The 22,108-nt window shown below is 50.1% G+C and overlaps 1 protein-coding gene across 2 annotated transcripts in view; it reads left to right on the top strand.

Annotated features, from left to right (window-relative positions):
• Window positions 1–11,952, top strand: part of mcmdc2 (minichromosome maintenance domain containing 2) — a 65,825-nt gene extending 53,873 nt beyond the window's left edge. For both annotated transcript variants that reach the window (XM_072571498.1, XM_072571497.1), the window contains exons 13-14: window positions 10,992–11,101; window positions 11,786–11,952. In XM_072571498.1, coding sequence (XP_072427599.1) covers window positions 10,992–11,101; window positions 11,786–11,952 — 277 coding nt within the window. The remainder of the gene's footprint in view (window positions 1–10,991; window positions 11,102–11,785) is intronic.
• The last annotated feature ends 10,156 nt before the right edge of the window (window positions 11,953–22,108 follow it).

Here is a 22,108-nt window from a genome sequence, read left to right as displayed (position 1 = left end):
CTGCTCCATGCCTCCAGCCCACTCTGCACCGCTCCAGGCCTCCAGCCCACTGTGCTCTGCACCAGGCCTCCAGCCAACTCTGCTCTGCTCCAGACCTCCAGCCCGCTCTGCCCCACTCCAAGCCTCCAGCCCACCCTGTTCCGCACCAGGCCTCCAATCCACTCTACACCTCTCCAGGCCTCCAGGCCACTTCGCACTACTCTAGGTCTCCAGCTCATCTTGCTCCGCTCCAGGCCTCCGGCCCACTCTGCCCTGCTCCAGGCCTCCGGCCCACTCTGCCCCGCTCCAGGCCTCCAGCCCACTCTGCTTCACTCCAGCCCACTCCCCACCACACCAGGTCTCTAGCCCACTCCACAGCGCTCCAGGCCTCCAGCCCAGTCTGGCCCACTCCAGGGCTGCAGCCCACTCTGCACCGCTCCAGGCCTCCGGCCCACCTTGCTCCACTCCAGGCCTCCAGCCCAATCTGCTCCACTCCAGCTCACTCTACACTACACAAGTTCTCTAGCACACACCACACCGTTCCAGGCCTCCAACCCACACTGGCCCGCTCCAGGACTGCGGCCCACTCCGCACCGGTCAAGGCCTCCGGCCCACTTCGCACCGCTCAAGACCTCCAGCCCATCCTGCTCCGCTCCTGAGCTCCTGTCCACCCTGCTCCGCTTCAGGCCTCCAGTACACTCTGCTCTGCTCCAGACCTCCAGCCAACTCTGCTCTGCTCCAAGTCTCCAGCCCACCCTGTTCCGCACCAGGCCTCCAACCCACTCTACACCTCTCCAGGCCTCCAGGCCACTTCGCATTACTGCAGGTCTCCAGCTCATCTTGCTCCGCTCCAGGCCTCCGGCCCACTCTGCCCCTCTCCAGGCCTCCGGCCCACTCTGCACTGCTCTGGGCCTCCAGCCCACTCTGCTCTGCACCAGGCCTCCAGCCAACTCTGCTCTGCTCCAGACCTCCAGCCCGCTCTGCCCCACTCCAGGCCTCCAGCCCACTCTGCTTCGCTCCAGCCCACCCACCACACCAGGTCTCTAGCCCACTCCACACCGCTCCAGGCCTCCAGCCGACTCTGGCCCACTCCAGGGCTGCAGCCCACTCCACACCGCTCCAGGCCTCCAGCCGACTCTGGCCCACTCCAGGGCTGCAGCCCACTCCTCACTGCTCCATGCCTCCAGCCCACTGTGCTCCACTCCAGGCCTCCAGTCCACCCTGTTCTGATCCAGGTCTCTAGTCGACCCTGCTCCGCTCGAGGCCTCCAGCCCACTCCGTAATGCTCCAGGCTTCCAGCCCATTCTGCAACGCTCCAGGCCTCCAGCCCACTGTGCTCTGCTCCAAGCCTCTGGCCCATTCTGCACTGCTCCAGGCCTCCAGCCCACTCTGCTCCACTCCAGTCCTCCAGCCCACTCTGTTCCACTCCAGTCCTCCGGCCCACTCTGCCCTGCTCCAGGCCTCCAGCCCATTCTGCACCGCTCCAGGCCTCCAGCCCACTCTGCACCGCTCCAGGCCTCCAGGCCTCCAGCCCACTGTGCTCTGCTCCAGGCCTCTGGCCCAAGCTGCCCTGCTCCAGGCCTCCAGCCCACTCTGCACCTCTCCAGGCCTCCAGCCCACTCGGCACTGCTCCAGGTCTCCAGCCCACCCTGCTCTGCTCCAGGGCTCCAGTCTACTCCGCACCACCCCAGGCTTCCGGCCCATTCCGCACCGTTCCAGGCCTCTTGCCCACTCTGCATCACTCCAGGCCGCCGGCTCACTCTGCACCGTTCCAGGCCTCCAGCTCACCCTGCCCCGCGCAGGCCTCCAGCCCACTTTACCCTGCTCCAGGCCACCGGCTCACTCTGCACCTCTCCAGGTCTCTAGCTCACCCTGCTCCGCTCCAGGCCTCCAGCCCATTCTGCTCTGCTCCAGACCTCCAGCCCGCTCTGCCCCACTCCAGGCCTCCAGCCCACTCTGCTTCACTCCAGCCCACTCCCCACCACACCAGGTCTCTAGCCCACTCCACACCGCTCCAGGCCTCCAGCCGACTCTGGCCCACTCCAGGGCTGCAGCCCACTCCGCACCGCTCCAGGCCTCCGGCCCACCTTGCTCCACTCCAGGCCTCCAGCCCAATCTGCTCCACTCCAGCTCACTCCACACTACACAAGTTCTCTAGCACACACCACACCGTTCCAGGCCTCCAACCCACACTGGCCCGCTCCAGGGCTGCAGCCCACTCTGCACCGCTCAAGGCCTCCGGCCCACCCCGCACTGCTCAAGGCCTCCAGCCCACCCTGCTCCGCTCCTGAGCTCCTGTCCACCCTGCTCCGCTTCAGGCCTCCAGTACACTCTGCTCTGCTCCAGACCTCCAGCCAACTCTGCTCTGCTCCAAGCCTCCAGCCCACCCTGTTCCGCACCAGGCCTCCAACCCACTCTACACCTCTCCAGGCCTCCAGGCCACTTCACACTACTCCAGGTCCCCAGCTCATCTTGCTCCGCTCCAGGCGTCTGGCTCACTCTGCCCCCCTCCAGGCCTCCGGACCACTCTGCACTGTTCTGGGCCTCCAGCCCACTCTTCTCTGCACCAGGCCTCCAGCCAACTCTGCTCTGCTCCAGACCTCCAGCCCGCTCTGCCCCACTCCAGGCCTCCAGCCCACTCTGCTTCGCTCCAGCCCACTCCCCACCACACCAGGTCTCTAGCCCACTCCACACCGCTCCAGGCCTCCAGCCGACTCTGGCCCACTCCAGGTCTGCAGCCCACTCCGCACCGTTCCAGGCCTCCAGCCCACCTTGCTCTGCTCCAGGCCTCCGACCCACTCTGCACCACACCAGGTCTGCGGCCCACTCCGCACCGCTCCATGTCTCCAGCCCACCCTGCTCTGCTCCAGGCCTCCAGCCCACTCTGCTCCGCACCAGGCCTCCAGCCCACTCTGCCCCGCTCCTGGCCTCCAGCCCACTCTGCCCCGCTCCTGGCCTCCAGCCCACCCTGCTCCACTCCAGGGCTGCAATCTACTCAGCACCAGCCCGGGCTTCCAGCCCACTTCGCACCGCTTCCAGCCTCCAGCCCACCCTGCTCCACTCCAGGCCTCAAGCCCACCCTGCTCCGCTCCAGGCCACCAGCCCACTCTGCTCCGCTCCATGCCTCCATCCTACTCCGCACTGCTCTAGGTCTCCAACCCACCTTGCTCCGGCTCCAGGCTTCTGGCCACTCTGCCCCGCTCCAGGCCTCTGGCCACTCACACTACTGCAGGCCTCCAGCCCACTCTGCTCTGTTCCAGGTCTCCAGTCCACTCTGCTCCACTCCAGACTGCCGGCCCACTCTACCCCGCTCCAGACCTCCGGCCCACTCTGCACCACCCCAGGCCTCCTGCCCACTCCGCACCGCTCCAGGCCTCCAGCCCACCTTGCTCTGCTCCAGGCCTCCAGCCCACTCTGCTCCGTTCCAGGCCTCTAGTCCATCCTGCTCTGCTCCAGGCCTCCAGCCCATCCTGCTCCACTCCAGGCCTCCCGCCCACTCTGCTCCACGCCAGGCCTCCAGCCCACTCTGCTCCAGCCCGCTCCACACTGCTCCAGGCCTCCAGCCCACTCTGCTCCAGCCCGCTCCACACTGCTCCAGGCCTCCAGCCCATTCTGCACCACACTAGGCCTCCCGCCCACTCTGCTCCAGCCCGCTCCACACTGCTCCAGGCCTCCAGCCCATTCTAAACCTCACTTGGCCTCCAGCCCAATCCGTTCCGCTATCGACTTCCAGCCCACTCTGCCCTGCTCCAGGCCTCCAGCCCACTCTGCACTACTCCAGGCCTCCAGCCCACTCTGCTCTGCTCCAGGCCTCCAGCCCACTCTGCCCAGCTCCAGGCCTCCATCCAGCCATGCTCCGCTCCAGGCCTCCAGCCCACTCTGCCCAGCTCCAGGCCTCCATCCAGCCATGCTCCGCTCCAGGCCTCCAGCCCACTCTGCTCCAGGGCTGCGGCCGACTCCGCACCGCTCCAGGCCTCCGGCCCACTCCGCACCGCTCCAGGCCTCCGGCCCACCCTGCTCCGCTCCGGGCCTCCTGTCCACCTGTTCCACTCCAACCCACTCCGCATCACTCCAGGTCTCCAGCCCTCTCCACAATGTTCCAGGCCTCCAGCCCACACTGGCCCACTCCAGACCTCCAGCCCACTCTGCACTGCTCCAGACCTCCAGCCCACTCCGCCCCACCCCAGGTCTCCTGTCCGCCCTGCTCCACTCCAGGCCACCGGCCCGCTCTGCACATCTCCAGGCCTCCAGCCAACTCTGCCCCGCTCCAGACCTCCACCCACTCTGCTTCACTCCAGCACACTCAGCACCACACCAGGCCTCCAGCCCATTCCGCACCGCTCCAGGCCTCCAGCCCACTCCGCTCCACTCCAGGCCTCCAGTCCACTCTGCTCCGCGCCAGGCCTCCAGCCCACTCAACTCCACTCCAGCCCACTCCACACCACACCAGGCCTCCAGCATTCCGCACCACTCCAGGCCTCCGGCACACTCCACGCCGCTCCAGGTGTCCAAGCCACTCTGCTCCGCACCAGGCCTCCAGCCCACTCTGCCCAGCTCCAGACCTCCAGCCCACTCTGCCCAGCTCCAGACCTCCAGCCCACTCTGCCCAGCTCCAGACCTCCAGCCCACTCTGCCCAGCTCCAGACCTCCAGCCCACTCTGCCCAGCTCCAGGCCTCCAGCCCACTCTGCACCGCTCCGCAACGCTCTAGCCCTCTGGCCCACTCCGCAACGCTCCAGGCCTTCAGCCCACTCTGCCCTGCTCCGCTCCAGGCCTCCAGCCCACTCTGCTCCGCTCCAGGTGTCCAAGCCACTCTGCTCCGCACCAGGCCTCCAGCCCACTCTGCCCAGCTCCAGGCCTTCAGCCCACTCTGCCCTGCTCCGCTCCAGGCCTCGAGCCCACTCTGGCCCACTCCAGCGCTGCGGCCCACTCCACACCGCTCCAGGCTTCCAGACTACACTGCTCCGCTCCAGGCCTCCAGTTCACCCTGCTCCGCTCCAGGCCTCCAGTTCACCCTGCTCCGCTCCAGGCCTCTAGTCCACTCTGCTCCGCTCCAGGACTCCAGCCCACTCTGGCCCACTCCAGGCCTGTGGCCAACTCCGCACTGCTCCAGGCCTCAAGCCCACTCTGCACCGCTCCAGGCCTCTGGCCCACTGCACACCGCTCCAGGCCTCCAGCCCACCCTGCTCCGCTCCAGGCCTCCAGTCCACCCTGCTCTGATCCAGGCCTCTAGTCAACCCTGCTCCGCTCGAGGCCTCCAGCCCACTCCGTAATGCTCCAGGCCTCCAGCCCATTCTGCACCGCTCCAGGTCTCCAGCCCACTCTGCTCCGCTCCAGGTCTGTGGCCCACTCGGCCCTGCTCCAGGCCTCCGGCCGACTCTGCACTGCTCCAGGCATCCAGCCCACTCTGTTCCACTCCAGGCCTCTGGCCCACTCTGCCCTGCTCCAGGCCTCCGGCCCACTCCACACCTCTCCAGGACTCCACACCACTCAGCATTGCTCCAGGCCTCCAGCCACACTGCTCCGCTCCAGGCCTCCAGTCCACTCTGCACTGCTCCAGGCCTCCGGCCAACTCTGCCCACTCCAGGCCTCCAGCCCACTCTGCTCCGCTCCAGGGTTCCAGTCTACTCTGCACTATCCCAGGCCTCTGGCTCACTCCGCACCGCTCCAGACCACGACTCCAGGCCTCCAGTCCACCCTGGTCCGCTCCAGGCCTCCAGCCCACCCTGGTCCGCTCCAGGCCTCCAGCCCACCCTGGTCCGCTCCAGGCCTCCAGCCCACCCTGGTCCGCTCCAGGCCTCCAGCCCACCCTGGTCCGCTCCAGGCCTCCAGTCCACCCTGCTCCGCTCCAGGTCTCCAAGCCCACCTTGCTCCACTCCAGGCCTCCAGCCCACTCTGCTCCACTCCAGGTCTCTAGCCCACTCCACACCACTCCAGGTCTCCAGCCCTCTCCACCACGCTCCAGACCTCCAGCCCACACTGGCCCACACCAGGTCTTCAGCCCACTCCGCACCGCTCCAGGCCTCCAGCCCACTCCACACTGCTCCAGGTCTCCAGCCCACCTTGCTCCGCTCCAGGCCTCCGGCCCACTCTGCACCGCTCCAGGCCTCCAGCCCACTCTACCCCGCTCCAGGTCTCCAGCCCACTCTGCTCCACTCCAGGCTTCCGGCCCACTCTGCACTTCTCCAGGCCACCAGCCAACTCTGCCCCGCTCCAGGCCTCCAGCCCACTCTGCTCCACTCCAGCCCACTCCGCAACACACCAGGCCTCCAGCCCATTCCGCACCGCTCCAGGCCTCCGGCACACTCCACACCGCTCCAGGCCTCCAGCCCACTGCTCCGCTCCAGGGTTCCAGTCTTCTCCGCACTATCCCAGGCCTCTGGCTCACTCCGCACCGCTCCAGACCTCCACCCCATGCTGCTCCGCTCCAGGCCTCCAGTCCACTCTGGTCTGCTCCAGGCCTCCAGCCCACCATTCTCCGCTCCATGCCTCCAGCCCACTCTGCTTTGCTCCAGGCCTCCAGCCCACTCCACACCGCTCCAGGCCCACGCTGCACTACTCGAGGCCTCCAGTCCACTCTGCTCCGCTCCAGGCCTACAGCCCAGTCTGCACCACTTTAGGCCTCCAGCCCACTCCGCACTGCTCCAGGTCTCCAGCCCACCTTGCTCCACTCCAGGCCTCCGGCCCACTCTGCACTGCTCCAGGCCTCCAGATCACCCTGGTCCGCTGCAGGCCGACAGCCCACTCTGCACTGCTTCAGGCCTACAGTCAACTCTGCTCCACTCCACACCAGGTCTCCAGCCCATTTCACACCGCTCCAGGCCTCCAGTCCTCTCTGGCTCGCTCCAAGGCTGCAGCCCACTCCGCACTGCTCCAGACCTCTGGCCCACTCCGCACCGCTCCAGGCCTCCAGCCCACCCTATACTGCTCCAGGCCTCCTGACTGCCCTGCTCTGCTCCAGGCCGCCGGCCCACTCTGCCCCACTCCAGGCCTCTGGCCCACTCTGCTCCACTCCAGCCCACGCCGCACCACACCAGGTCTCCAGCCCAACCTGCTACACTGCAGGCCTCCAGCCCATTCCGTAACGCTCCAGGCCTTCAGCCCACTCCACACCACGCCAGGCCTCCAGCCCACTCTGCTCCGCTCCAGGCATCCAGCCCACTCTGCTCCAGCCCACTCCACATTGCTCCAGGCCTCCAGCCCATTCCAAACCACACTTGGCCTCCAGCCCAATCCGCTCCGCTCCCGACCTCCAGCCCACTCTGCACTGATCCAGGTCTCCAGCCCACTCTGCTCCACTCCAGGCCTCCAGCCCATCCTGCTCCGCTCCAGCCCGCCATGCTCCGCTCCAGGCCTCCAGCCCACTCTGCCCAGCTCCAGCCCTCCAGCCCACTCTGCTCCACTCCGCACCGCTCCAGCCCTCCGGCTCACTCCATATCGCTCCAGGCCTCCAGCCCACTCTGCACCGCTTCAGGCCTCTAGTCCACCCTGCTTCGCTCCAGTCCTCAAGCCCACTCTGGCCCACTCCAGGGCTGCGGCCCACTCCGCACCGCTCCAGGCCTCCGGCCCACTCCGCACTGCTCCAGGCCTCCAGCCCACCCTGCTCCGCTCCGGGCCTCCAGCCCACCCTGCTCCACTCCAGCCCACTTCACACCACTCCAGGTCTCCAGCCCTCTCCACAACGCTCCAGGCCACCAGCCCACACTGGCCCGCTCCAGGGCTGTGGCCCACTCCACACCGCTCCATGCTTCCGGTCCACCCTGCTCCGCTCCAGGCCTCCAGCCCACTCTGCCCTGCCCCAGGCCTCCTGTCCGCCCTCTGGCCCATTCTGCCCTGCTCCAGGCCGCCGGCCCACTCTGCACGTATCCAGGCCTCCAGCCCACTTTGCCCCGCTCCAGGCCTCCAGCCCACTGTGCTCCACTCCAGGCTTCCGGCCCACTCTACATGTCTCCAGGCCACCAGCCAACTCTGCCCCGCTCCAGGCCTCCAGCACACTCTGCACCTCTCCAGGCCTCCAGCCCACTCTGCACCGCTCCAGGCCTCCAGCCCACTCCGCTCCACTCTAGGCCTTCAGTCCACTCTGCTCCACTCCAAGTCTCCAGCCCATCTGCTCCACTCCAGGCCTCCAGCCCACCCTGCTCTGCTCCAGGCCTCCAGCCCACTCAACTCCACTCCAGCCCACTCCGCACCACACCAGGCCTCCAGCATTCCGCACCACTCCAGGCCTCCGGCACACTCCGCACGGTTACAGGCCTCCAGCCCACTCTGCTCCACTCCAGGCCTCCAGCCCGCCATGCTCCGCACCAGGCCTCCAGCTCACTCTGCCCAGCTCCAGACCTCCAGCCCACTCTGCTCCACTCCGCACCGCTCTAGCCCTCTGGCCCACTCTGCACCACTCCAGGCCTCCAGCCCACTCCGCACCGCTCCAGGCTTCCAAACTACACTGCTCCGCTCCAGGCCTCCAGTTCACCCTGTTCCGCTCCAGGCCTCCAGTTCACCCTGTTCCGCTCCAGGCCTCTAGTCCACTCCGGCCCACTCCGCACCGCTCCAGGCCTCCGGCCCACTGCACACTGCTCCAGGCCTCCAGCCCACCCTGCTCCGCTCCAGGCCTCCAGCCCACCCTGCTCCGCTCCAGGCCTCCAGTCCACCCTGCTCTGATCCAGGCCTCTAATCAACTCTGCTCCGCTCGAGGCCTCCAGCCCACTCCGTAATGCTCCAGGCCTCCAGCCTATTCTGCACCGCTCCAAGTCTCCAGCCCACTCTGCTCCGCTCCAGGCCTGTGGCCCACTCTGCCCTGCTCCAGACCTCCAGCCCTCTCTGCACTGCTCCAGGCCTCCAGACCACTCAGCACTGCTCCAGGCCTCCAGCCACACTGCTCCGCTCCAGGCCCCCAGCCCAGTCCGTAACGGTCCAGGCCTCCAGCCCACTCTCCACTGCTCCAGGCCTCAGGCCCACTCTGCACCGCTCCAGGTCTCCAGCCCACCCTGGTCCATTCCAGGCCTCCAGCCCACTCTGTACTACTGCAAGCCTCCGGCCCACTCTGCACTGCTCCAGGCCTCCGGCCAACTCTGCCCACTCCAGGCCTCCAGCCCACTCTGCTCCGCTCCAGGGTTCCAGTCTACTCCGCACTATCCAAGGCCTCTGGCTCACTCCGCACCGCTCCAGACCTCGACCCCAAGCTGCTCCGCTTCAGGCCTCCAGTCCACTCTGGTCTGCTCCAGACCTCCAGCCCACATTGGCCCACCCCAGGTCTCCAGCCCACTCCGCACCGCTCCAGGCCTCCGGCCCACTCTGCACCGCTCCAGGCCTCCAGCCCACTCTGCACCGCTCCAGGTCTCTAGCCCACCCTGCACCGCTACAGGTCTCTCGCCCACTGTGCACTACTCCCAAGCCCCCGGCGCACTTCCCTCTCAGCCATTCCAAGCTTCCAGCCCACTTTGCTCCAGCTCTCAGCTTCTCCAAGACAAGTTTTCTTATCGACAAAACAAACACTTTAAAATCTTCAAAAAAAAAGAGAGAGGAAGAAACAGGAGAACAATTTGGACAGATTGATGAGCTCTGGGCTTAAGATCCCAAAATGCTGTCTACTCTTCTGATCTCGACTGCTGTCTACTCTGTTGCCACCATCTTGAATGGATTTACAGGTGCTGGGACACCTGAATTCTTGCTCCTTTATAGACTTGCTGATGTTTGTGTTGATTTGAAAGACAGGCCCAAGTAATACTGTAACTGAAACAAGGGGAACACACACAGGCTACAGAATCACAAGGAAACATGAATAGGCAGTTCTGATGAAACACTGTCTTTCTTATATCGTCAGCAACAAGAGACCTGGAAGAGACAAAGAAGATCTGGATGAATGACACTATAAAGATACAGTGAATTGAATTTTTTTTAACATGGTGCTCGTGTGATTTTACATATTCAACTGTCTTTTTAGAGTTTATTGCTTCTAAATTGTGTACAGTGGGTAAGTAGGCATTGAAGGGGTATACCTGGGCATGGCTGTCATGAGATAGCAAGGATGGGGCAGTGGATTATGTGGAATGTCAGGGCTGTGGGGCCTTGTTTTTAAAGCCTCTGGAACAAAGTCCCACAATACTGAGGTAGCCTTTTAACCAACTCGCCTTGGTATACGGCAGCCCCTGTTGCTGTGTGGGAACTTTCTCCAGGAGTGGTTGGCTTGAGTTCAACTAGCACCCTCCTGTGGGCCATGGGAATCGCTCCTCTGAAACCAGTATCTCCTGAGGTGGGCACATGGAAAATTTCCAGAGCCTCTTTACCAGCCTCCAGGATGAAAATCTGATTCTTTCATGCAGACATTAATTCTGAGCAACTACAGGCAGCAAATGAGACAAACCTGATTTTAATAATCTCCTCACAATGTTAAATTGTATTTGTTGTAGAAATATTGGAGTAAGAGCTGGCCTTTCAGTCTCTTGGACTTGCTCCATCCCCTAGATCATGGCTGACCATCTTCCTCAATGCCATATTCCTGTACTATTCCCATATCCCATGACATAATTAGTAACTAGAAACCTATCAATGCCTAACCTGAATTTATTTAATGACTGAGTTTCCACTACTCTCTGGGATAGACAATATTCGTGATTGAAGTGAATGGAGAAGTACCTGCACAAATCAGTCTGAACTGACTTGCCTTTTATTGTGAAACTACATTCCTTGGTCCTGAACCCCACAGACATGGGAAACATTCCTTTACATCTCCATCATATTATAATAATTATAACATACATCTATGTTCTGCATAATGGGTGCAAAATAATAACTGTAAATTTGTAATTTAATTGTAAGTCAAATATTTAAGGCTTTGTTTTACAGTTTAACTCTCCAAGAAATCATTTGATTAGGTAAATTGTCTTTTTTAAAGGTATGTACAATTGTACATGATTTGTTATTGTAAATGAATTGCATGGAAGTGTGTAAAGTTTCATTACAGCAACAGTTAAAGCATTTATGTTTTAAACTTCTGAGAATTTTCCTAATTTCCAGAATGTCATTGTCTGAAACACATGCCAAACTCAGCCTGAGAAACAGGGTATTGGAAGAGGATGCTGTCATTGCAATTTTGCTGTATGAAATTTCCATCACTGCAAGACATGGTAAGGATAGTCTTAACAAAAAAATGTAAATTCTAGATTGTTATTGTAAACAAAGGATGCATTTTCATCAAAAACAGAAATTGTAGGAAAATCTCAGCAGGTCTGGTAGCATGGATTCGCTGCAGTGTGGGTGTAGACCATTGAGTCCACACTGACCCTTTGAAGAGCATCCTACCCAGACTCAACCTCCTACACTATTCCTGTAACCCTGCATTTCCCATGGCCAATCCATCTAACCTACACATCCTTGAACACTATGGGCAATTTAGCATGACCAATCCACCTAACCTACACATCTTTGGACTGTGGGAACAGACCCAAGCAGACACAGGGAGAATATGAAAACTGTACACAGAAAGTCACCCAAGGGTGGAATCAAACCCGATCCCTGGTGCTGTGAGACAGTAGTGCTAACCACTGAGCCACCGTGCCATCCAGAGTGCTTTGAAGAAGGGTCACTGCACCTGAAACATTAACTCTGATTTCTCTCCACAGATGCTGCCAGACCTGCTGAGATTTTCCAGCAATTTCTGTTCTTGTTTCGGATTTCCAGCACACGCAGTTCTTTTGGTTTTTTTTGTCTAGGATGTATTTTAATGTTTAGAAGGCTGTTTGTGTATTGTTAACTTATACAGGATGTAGTGGATAACCATAAATTGAACTAGTTTTTATTAACTTCTGTAGGTACCTCAGTGTTATGTGTGGCTCCCAATGCAGTGTTTCCCTTTGAGCTGTGTGATGAGCATAGCTTAAATCAAAGAGATATATATTTGGCACAATTCCATCAACAGCTGTTACAGTTCTGTTATACATATGCTCCTGGGATGTCTGTACACTTTTCTGAAGAATAACTTAAAAAAGAGATTTATTTGCATTATACTCAAAATTTGCCAATCAACACTGCCATTGTATTGTTGTTACTTTTTGGTAACTGTTTTATATGTGTACATTAAATTGCAATAAATATCAAAACTACAAATATAAAACAGATTATTAATGAAAAAAGTAATTTATTGAATATTTCTAATTTAACATTGTATAAAATGTAGAGTGCTAATATTTGATAAAATTATTGTTCAAGCACATTTTATTACTCAAAGTAGCTAACATAATTCTTGGCATTAAATATAATCTTTTGCTTAGCATCTATTTGTGATTATTTCTATAACATGTAAAATCCTATTGGAAATCAGAAAATTAGAATTGGGCACTTGCAGGCATTAAGTGAGTGTTGAACTCACATTACTTGTAAGTGGTGTCATACCTGCTACTCGTTCTTCCCCATTTTAGTTTTCTTAAACTGTGTTAGCTTGTTTTATATTTCTGAGAATGAATAGCTTTATATTCAATAACTCCAACCAGAAAACACCTGAAATTGTGTTTTAATATGGATAGGCATCCTGTAATGCAAATTTTAATGTACTTTATGAGTTATGAGTTTCATTAGGTGTGATTTGGATCCTACCATAGATATCTGTCAGGGTTCATTGGCGTTTATTCTCGAAATGGTTCTAGTTATTTTTGGCAGTTGATTGACACTGCTCTGTTTCTACTGGTGCATAACAATGAAACTCCTTTTAATCTGGAATGAATCTTCATGTGTTTTAACAGATGTGCAGAAAAGATTGTTTTGAATTCATTTTACACTCAGAGTTAGAAAATCTTCTCACTGAATTTACATGTCTTTGTGCCTGACCATCCAGACAGTTCAGTTTTAAAACACTAGATCAGCCAGAGTCAATTTTCATTATCCAAACATGGCACATCAGCCTGCAAATAGAGTCGATATCCTGAATGTCTCATGAACACTGGTGATTAGGGTTTGTTAAGACTTGGATATCTGGACCACTCACCTGTTTCGGATGGTAGGCACTTCTAATATTGAAATTGGTGTGTTTTTGAAGTAAAGAGGATGATAACTGATGATTTGGATCAGAATGGATCAGAGCCCACACCATTCACATTCCAGCAAATACCATGGTGATGGAGCCAAAGAGGCTGGCCAGAGGTAGGGGTTAAATTAATTCACAGGATCTTGGAGAACTATTTTGTCTCATTCTCCTCAAGAACTGCAAAAACAAAACTGGGCCACTACTTCTTCAGGCCAACCAACTCCCTGCCTTAGAACCCCCAATCTCCAACAATAAAAACACCCTCATGTAGCCAATTCAATATTGATATGCAAAGCCCATTAAGGGCACAGCAAACCATCGAAAGTAAGAGGGAGAAAAGGAAGAGACTAAATTAAAATGGAGTTGGAGGGGGAAGTAAAGACTGTATTCCACTGTGGTGCCTACTTATCTCTCAAGGCATTGACAGCATTGATGGACAGCATGCTCTGCATTGTGCTTTTTGTAACTCACATGTAACTCAAAACTTCCTGATGAAGGGCTTTTGCCCGAAATGTTGGTTTTCCTGCTCCTTGGATGCTGCCTGACCTGCTGTGCTTTTCCAGCACCACTCTAATCTAGACTCTGATCTCCAGCATCTGCAGTCCTCACTTTTGCCTGTAACTCAAAACAGGTGACAGCCATTTTCTTTTTCATTTTTCAGGACCATGCCTAGGCCAGTTAGGGTTAAACCAACTTGGCATAAATGTAAACAAAAATTGGGAATTAACTGTCAATGATCATTTAACTAATTCATTCTCCAAGACAAGACCTTTACCAATCAAGTAAACTCTCATACAGTATAAAATAAAGTTTACCTTGCCATATCTTGTGAATTGTCATGCATACAAGGAGAAAGCTTGAACAAAATGTTATTTTTCAGCAACATTCAAATGATATAAAAGTAGTATTTTGACTTTTTGTATTTTTCTTTTGGTGCAATTGTTATTTTCTTACCAGTTTCACAGTGCCCCCATCCTCTCCTAGGCCATCATGCTTAAGTAAGGAATAATAGATTTTTTTTATAAGGAAAAGTATATTTTTTTAAATTTTTCTCATTTATAGTTTTCAGCAGGAATTGCTTGGGCTTGTTTTATTTGGAATCATGCTAGTAAAGTCAGCGTGGACATTACGCCATCTGGTATGTCAAAAGAGTGGGAGAAAGTAAGAACTGCAGATGCCGGTCAGAGTCGAGAGTGTGCTGCTGGAAAAGCACAGCAGGTCACGCAGCATTCAAGGAGCAGGAGAATCAACATTTCAGACATAAGCCCTTCACCAGGAAGGCCTGATGAAGGGCTTATGCCCAAAATGTTGATTCTCCTGCTCCTTGGATGCTGCCTGACCTGCTCACACTCTCGATGTTAAAGGAGTAGCCCTTATTCCAGTATCATTTAGAGATAAACAGTAAGTATTGGAATAGCAATATTCTACGCTATCACTTCAGACTGTCCATACAAATAAAAACACAGATTATCAAGCAAATGAATTTTTGAGAGAAGCTGAAGCACATCATCAATTCAGGAATCGCAGTCAGAAATCCTCCCCAACCTTCAAGGATCGTGCTAGCCGTTAAATATCCCTTAATATCTAACATTTCTCCTTTGGTGATTTTGTAGTTTTCCATACAAATTTCTAGCATTTTCTTTGAAGGCTGTAAGACACTATCCTCACCATCACTTTTAGAATGCCTTTTCATGTGAAAAATAAAACTTCCTCACAGCAAATCTCACTTCTTATTTTCCCAACTTAATTGTATACTCCCAGTTTTGTCCAATTTCATCTTGCACTATTGGCAGTGTCAATTTCATCCCCTTTAACACATTTTGACAATACCAACTTTTTTGTGGCTCATTTTCTTCAAAGTTGCAGCTAATCCAGCTTTCTTTCCTGTTGAACCATCATTAGGTATTTCATTACTTTCATTACTTTCATAAATCATGAATTTTGTAACTTTGAGCCTGTTGCATTGAAAAGATTTAAACCTTCTGTTGGCTTGTTCAAATCTTAACTTTCATCTACTGGCTGCCTGAACATTTAATGTTTTTGACAAATGGCATTGCTCTCATGTGTTATAATTTACTAGATTTGGATACTATACATCTTTCCTTGTAAAAATGATATTAGTTGGTTATCATAAAAACTGAAGTTTTCTCCTTTAAAGCATCCTGGGAGTTAGATATGAAAATACACACAATATGGCCTTCGTTCTGCCATGGTTAATTACATACAATTATTCTTCAACTATTTTAAGACACTCAAACTTGGGTGTAAGACAACAAAAAAAACATGTAGGACTGTAGGAAAATCTGAATATACAGCAGTGTACTTTTTCTTTGAGTCTTAAAATTTAAATTTCAAGTATTCACCATCATTTATACATACTGAGCACAGTAGCTTTAATTACTGCAGATTGACAAAGTATTTTAATTGTTAATGTTACTTATATTTAGATCATGAAAATGAATTAAAGATCACAAAAGAAAGTGGTTCTCTTGTATTTATTTTGTTTCCTCCTGTGCATTACAATCTGTTATAATGAGCCAAAATGCTGTCCCTGAACATACACGTGGAGAGTCATTTTTGAGACTTGGAGAATGACCAGCTGACTGAAAAGACTGTGGAGACTTGACCATATTATAGTTACCCAGGCAACTCTCAGTAAATGTTTTTCAATCATTTAAGGCACATATTTAATATGTACCCTCTTACAGTTGTATGTCTGTGCAAATCCAGAGAAAATTCCAGGAATACATGCACTTATAATACTGTATTATTTCTTAAAAAAAAATTACCTAGTAGCTGAAGGAGAATCTTCAATATATTTAAATGCTGCAAGTGACCTTAGTAAAAATCTCAATGAATTAAGATGCTTTCAGCTCTGGCTGATTTACTGGCTTACTGCAAACACTAGGTGGTAGTAAGAATGTTTGTAATGCACCAAAGATTTGCAGTGCTGACTGTACCTATTAATTGGTCTCTTTTGCATTAGCAAATTAAGTAATCGCATTAATGTACACAACATTCACTGTTTCACTAAAAATATTCACAATGCTGACGTACACATGTGTGAATGAATATTTTTAAAAATAAATATCTTTCAATGTTAAATATGATTTCTTTAATGGGTTACTAATAGTCACAGGGAAAGCTGGCTTAAAAACAATGCTTTTTGATGCAAAATATTTCTCCTTAGAAACTGGAAAATGTTGAAGCATCAAAAAAAAACTAGGGTTCTGAGGAAGGGTCACTTGACCTGAAATGTTAACTTAGATTTCTCTCCACGATGCTAGCAGACCTGCTGAGGTTTTATAGCGATTTCTGTTTTTGATTCTGATTTATAGCATCCATAGTTCTTTAGGTTTTCAATGTGGAAAGCTAGGATTCACTTTTGAATAAATAAATAAATTAGGCTCAACCCCCTGTTGTGTTGAACAGCCTTTGGGCGTCCATTTTGTTTTGTGATTTGTTTTCCACTGGTTCAGTTTTTTCTTTTTTTTATTATTCCCTTACTTTGGATATGAATAGCTGCTATCCAACCAATCACACCACATCTAGACACTTTTTTTGTTTCCTTATTTGCATTACCACTCCCTTTTTTGTTAATCTTTTTATAACTTAAATTTCTCTCCCCCTCCATCCTTTCATACATTTTGTTATTCCATCCCCCACACTTTTCAATTGCTGAAAAGCTGTAACTGCTAGACCTGCTGAGTTTCTACAGCAATTTGTTTTTCTTTCAGATTTCCAACATCTGCAGTTCTTTGTTTTATATTGCAATGGTAATTTTTTCTCAGATACTCGCTGACCTGATGAACATTTCCTGCATTTTCTGTTTTTATTTCAGGTTTTAGCATTGGAGTGGTTTGGTTTTGTAGTGGCATCTGTTGATGCCTTAATGATCTCACGGCATGTATCTTAGGATAATACACCACGTCTAGGCATGCCCAAATAACTGTAAATCCTCATGTTAAAAGCCCGCTGGCTACTTAATCATCAGTCCAAGAGACACATCACTCCTGTGCTGGCATTTTGACCTCTGACATGAACTGTGATACCAGGTTGGGTAGTGTGAGGTCCAATGCTACACGTGAGTCATGAGTTGTCCCTGATGGGAGTCTGAGATGACCTATGGATTACTTATTGTTGTTCGTTATTGTGGGTAACATCTTCAATATCTGACTCATCAACACGTCAATACTCTTTTTTGTGTAGGAGCAGCATATGGCAAACTGAACTAATTCATTCATTTGAAATACCAACTTGAATGTAACCCATTCTTTTCTATGGGAAAAATGTAGTCAGATATAATAAAATCCAACAACAACCAAAAAAGGATTCATTAAAAATGTCATTGCAGATTATGGGATGGCGACCACAAATGGCTGCCATTTGATCTGCATTGGTCAGTGCATTTCCAAGTATATTTGCACACATTTGTGTTTGCAATGTGTGAAATAACCGCTATTATTAATAGCTGTACATTGTGGGCAACATACTCCTGCAAGGAAAGCCCAACAGATAATCATCTCAAAGCACAAATAGGCATTTTTATTTCTTTCTTCACATCAGAAATTTGAATTAGTTAGTCACTGATTCCTCTTGTCACAGCTGCTTAAAGTTTGGCAGTTATTAGTAAATCCTCTAAGGGTGTTATCACCCAGAGGGAGCTGTACACCTAAAGCATTCCTCCCATTTGCCCATCATGTTGCATCATATTTGACTAATTGATCCTCTATACTAGGTCTATATCCAAAAACTGTCAAGCGAACAAGATTAATGATATTCTGACTCTCAATTTTGACAGCTATTTAACTTGACCATTCCTTGGAATTTAGTAAAGGCAAGATAAAAATCAATATACTGTAGCATTATGGCAGAGGATGTTTCAGTTTAATTACAATATTGAGCAGCTGCATATGCTGGTAATATATATGAACTGAGAGATTTATTGAGGACCTCTGCAACTATTGGCAGCATTCTGACTTTTTGAACCAATAATTTGATGGTACTTACACATACAGCATTTATTTCCACAAAGAGTCACTATCACTAAATATATATTTTTGGTTTTAATATGAAATTGTCATATATATTAACAAGCACTGCTAGACAATTCACAGCAAGCCGTAACATTAGAACCTCTGACAATATTGCCATTGTGCCTCTGTGATTAAAAAAAAAGATATTGTAGATACTGGAAATCTAAAACAAAGGCAACTAGTTCTGGAAGTACTTAACAAGTCAAACAGTATATGAGCACAGAACAGATAATACAATTTTGACCTCGAACAAATGCTCTGACTAGCTGCAAATCCAGAATTTTTGTACTTGCTAATTTCATTTTGCTCTTCAATTGTCATTGTTGATACAAGCAGGATGAGTAAAGAAGGGGAGAAGGGGAAAATGTTGACAATGGGTAAAGGGGAAAAAAAACCTTGCAAGGCAAGTGCCCTCTCTTGACCCTTCTTCTCCCTCTGTCCCCTTTCCCAACCCCCTCCTCTTTGAACCCTCTCTCCATTTGGTCTCCTTCCGAAACTAATTGAGAAAAATGCCCAATCAACATCTCCTCATAAGAACAGTCCTTTTTACCTTGAACAATATAAAGGACTTCTCTGGACTGCCTTCAACATCAGTACTGTATATCGTTCTTTAGACAAGGGGACCAAAATTGTTCTAGTATTCTATTTGTGGTCTAACTAGTGTCTTGTATAGTTTTAGCAAGGTTCCCCTATTTTTATAATCCATTCCCTTTGAAATAAAGGCACACATCTCATTTGGTTTCCCTATTATCTGTTGAACTTGTATGATTTTATGATTCTTCCAAGGATCCCCAAATCCCTCAGTGCTGCTTTTCATAGTCTTTATCTATTTAAATAATATTTGTAATATATGTCTATTTTTATATTTGCTAGTATACCCTTAAATTTATTTTCTTGCTATTTTTTTCGGTCATCATTTGTTGGCTTATAAAACTTTCCCAAACCTCTACCACTAATCTCTGCCACATTGTGATTTTTTAACTTTAAATTTGAGACTACCCATGGTTGGGGTTTATCCCCTTCCGAGTATCCTTCTTCTACACTGTGATGCATAGACTCTGAGTTTACAGCAGAGTGAGATCATTCAGCCCAATTTATCTGTGCTGACTTCACTATGACCAGTTACCAACTCTTGGCCCACTGCCCGGCAACTCAAGCAACTATCTAAATAACATATTACAAAAGTTTCTGACAACCATAATTTCAGCCAGTGAATTCTACACACCCTTCATCCTCTGTTTAAAGACTCTTTCTCTAACACCATTTTAGCCTTCTACGTTATCTTAAATCTATGCCCCCAGCTAATAACCCCACTTTAACAGGAAGTGATTGCTCTATGCCCCTCATAACCTTATATATCTCAAACAGGTGCTCTCTCAGTGTGTACTGTTCTACATTCAACCTTCTTTGCTGTTAAAAAACAACTCCAGCCTTTCCAATCCTTCCTCTTAGTTCAGACAGCACCCTCTCTCATGCAATCACATCCTTCCTGAGTTGTGGTGACCAGAACTGCAGTGTTCCAGTTGTGGCCTAATCAGCATTTTAAACAGTTCCAGAATAACCTTGATCAATAAAGGCAAGTATCCCGTATGCAGCCTTAATCATATTATACCTGCTACCTTCAGGAATTGTACACCGAGGTCTCTCTGATCTTCAGAACTTTACATTTGTGGTGTAATCGCTTGTCTTGTTGGTCCTGCCCATGTGCATCACCTCATTTGCCACTCTTCTACTCAGTCCTCTGAGCTTATAGCTGTCTTTGTCACTATTACTACCCTACATCACCTGCAAAATATTTGATCACACCCCTGACAATAAAGTCCAATTAATGAATGTACACCACAAAAAGCAAGGATCTAGCACTGAACCCTACAGAACCCCACTGGAAAGACTTCAGTCACAGAAACATCTGTCTCTTATCACCCTCTGCTTCCTGCCTCTCAGCCAACTTTGGATCCAATATTCATGGAGCACATGAGCTCTTACTTTTTGACCAGTCTGCTACATCTAATCAAAGGCCTTGCTAGGCCTCATCCAATGCATTTCCTGAATGGTCATTCCTGGTTACCTCCTCATAAAATTCAAATTTGTCCAGCAAAGCTTTTGCAAATCCATGCTATCCCTGACTTTTCATGTATTGATAGATTCTGTCCCTGAGAATTTTTTCTAATAAACTTGCCAACACTGAGGCTAGACCTAATTTTGAATATATAGTTTCCAGTTTTGATTTTCTTGTAACCATGTCTCTATTAAGATTGTATCCATTAACATATGTTAGTGCTATTAATTCATCTATTTCATTCAGAATACTACATGCATTTAAGTGAGAACTACTAATTTTGCCCTTTTAATACTTTTTCATCACCTCATGTCTTTAAAAATATTTGACATTATGTGCCTTGCTGTACCACTCTGGATCTTAAGTCATAGGGATGTATAGCACTGAAACAGATAACTCATCTATGCCAACCACATATCCTAACCTAATTTAGTCTCATTTGCCAGCACTTGGCCCCTATCCCTCTAACCCCTTCCTATTCATATACCCATCTAGATACCTTTTAAATGCTGTTAATTGTACCAGTATCCACCACTTCCTCTGGCAGCACATTCCATACACGTACCATCTTCTGTGTGAAAACATTGCCCCTTCAGTCCTTTTTAAATCTTTCCCCTCTCACCCTAAATCTATGTTCTCTAGTTCGACTCTCCCACCCCAGGAAAAAGACCTTGTCTATTTATCCTGTCCATGCCAGTCATGATTTTATAAACCTCTATAAGGTCACCCCTCAGTCTCAGGACGCTCCAGGGAAAACAGCCTATTCAGCCTCTCCCTATAGCCCAAATCCTCCAACACTGGCAACATCCTTTTCCTAATAATAAAGTTTATTTCCATTAGTTTTACTCATACACTAAATCTATTAACAATACCATGAGCAGATACAAAGTTTGGAACTTTCTTCCATAAATATCAACTGATGCTCAGATAACAATTTTAAATCTAGTAGATCTTTGTTAATAATGCTATTAAGGGGTCTGGGGTAAAGATGATTAGTCATGATTCTTTGAATGGAAGGTGAGAAACTAGCTTCAAAGGATAGATGACCTACTTGTGTTTGGTTTCCCTCCACTTTTATCTTGACTTTTGATGGGAAAATAAAATTACGCCCCAAGCCAACAAAGCCACGATGAGACATTCACCATGGTGGGTATTATTACAACTGGTTTATATCTGTTTTTGCTCCATGTCACAATGAAAATTAATGCATGTATAGTTCAAGAATAGTTGTTATTTTTCATTTATGATCCATATTTTCCAATTTTAGTGGCTAATAATTTCAGAACCAATGTAAAACATGGTGGACCATAAAGTATAAAAATAAAGAATACTTATTTGTTTAGTGTTGTTCTGATGTTCATTCCCCTGTCAGAAATAGATGAATATTCTCTACTTTTTAAGATTGTTTAAATGAAGTTAAATAGCATTTTCTAACTGCATGTTTTGTTTTATTTTAACTTGCTTAATAAGCATATTCAATTATGAATAATACATAGTAGTTTAAAATAGCAAAAATCTTCAGCACTTCTTTCTTACACCATTACAGTGCTGGAGGACGAAAGGCTAAACTACAAATACATAAATCTAGTTTGGTATTACATAACACATTAGAATTAGAACCCCTACAGTGTGGAAAAAGGCCCTAAGGCCCAACAAGTCCACACTGACCCACCCAGACCTATTCCCCTACATTTACCCGACTCATGCACTTAACTTATACATCCCTGAACACTATGGGTAATTTTAGCATGGCCAATTCACCTAACCTGCACATCTTTGGATTGTGGGTAGAAACCGGAGCACCAGAGGAAACCCACATAGACATGAGGAGAATGTATAAAGTCCACACAGTCGCCCGAATCTGGAATCGAACCCAGGACTGCTGTGAGCAAGTGTTAACCACTGTGCCACCGTGCTGCCCTTCAACAGCTACTCAAAAAAAAAGGTACATCAAGATCCTAACCTAATTTAGGATCATGCTGTATAACTAACGTGAGAAATGTCACATGATATATCTGTA

Source organism: Chiloscyllium punctatum, chromosome 5 (assembly GCF_047496795.1).
Source record: "Chiloscyllium punctatum isolate Juve2018m chromosome 5, sChiPun1.3, whole genome shotgun sequence".
NCBI lineage: Eukaryota > Metazoa > Chordata > Chondrichthyes > Orectolobiformes > Hemiscylliidae > Chiloscyllium > Chiloscyllium punctatum.
This window is presented reverse-complemented; position numbering and strand designations above follow the sequence as displayed.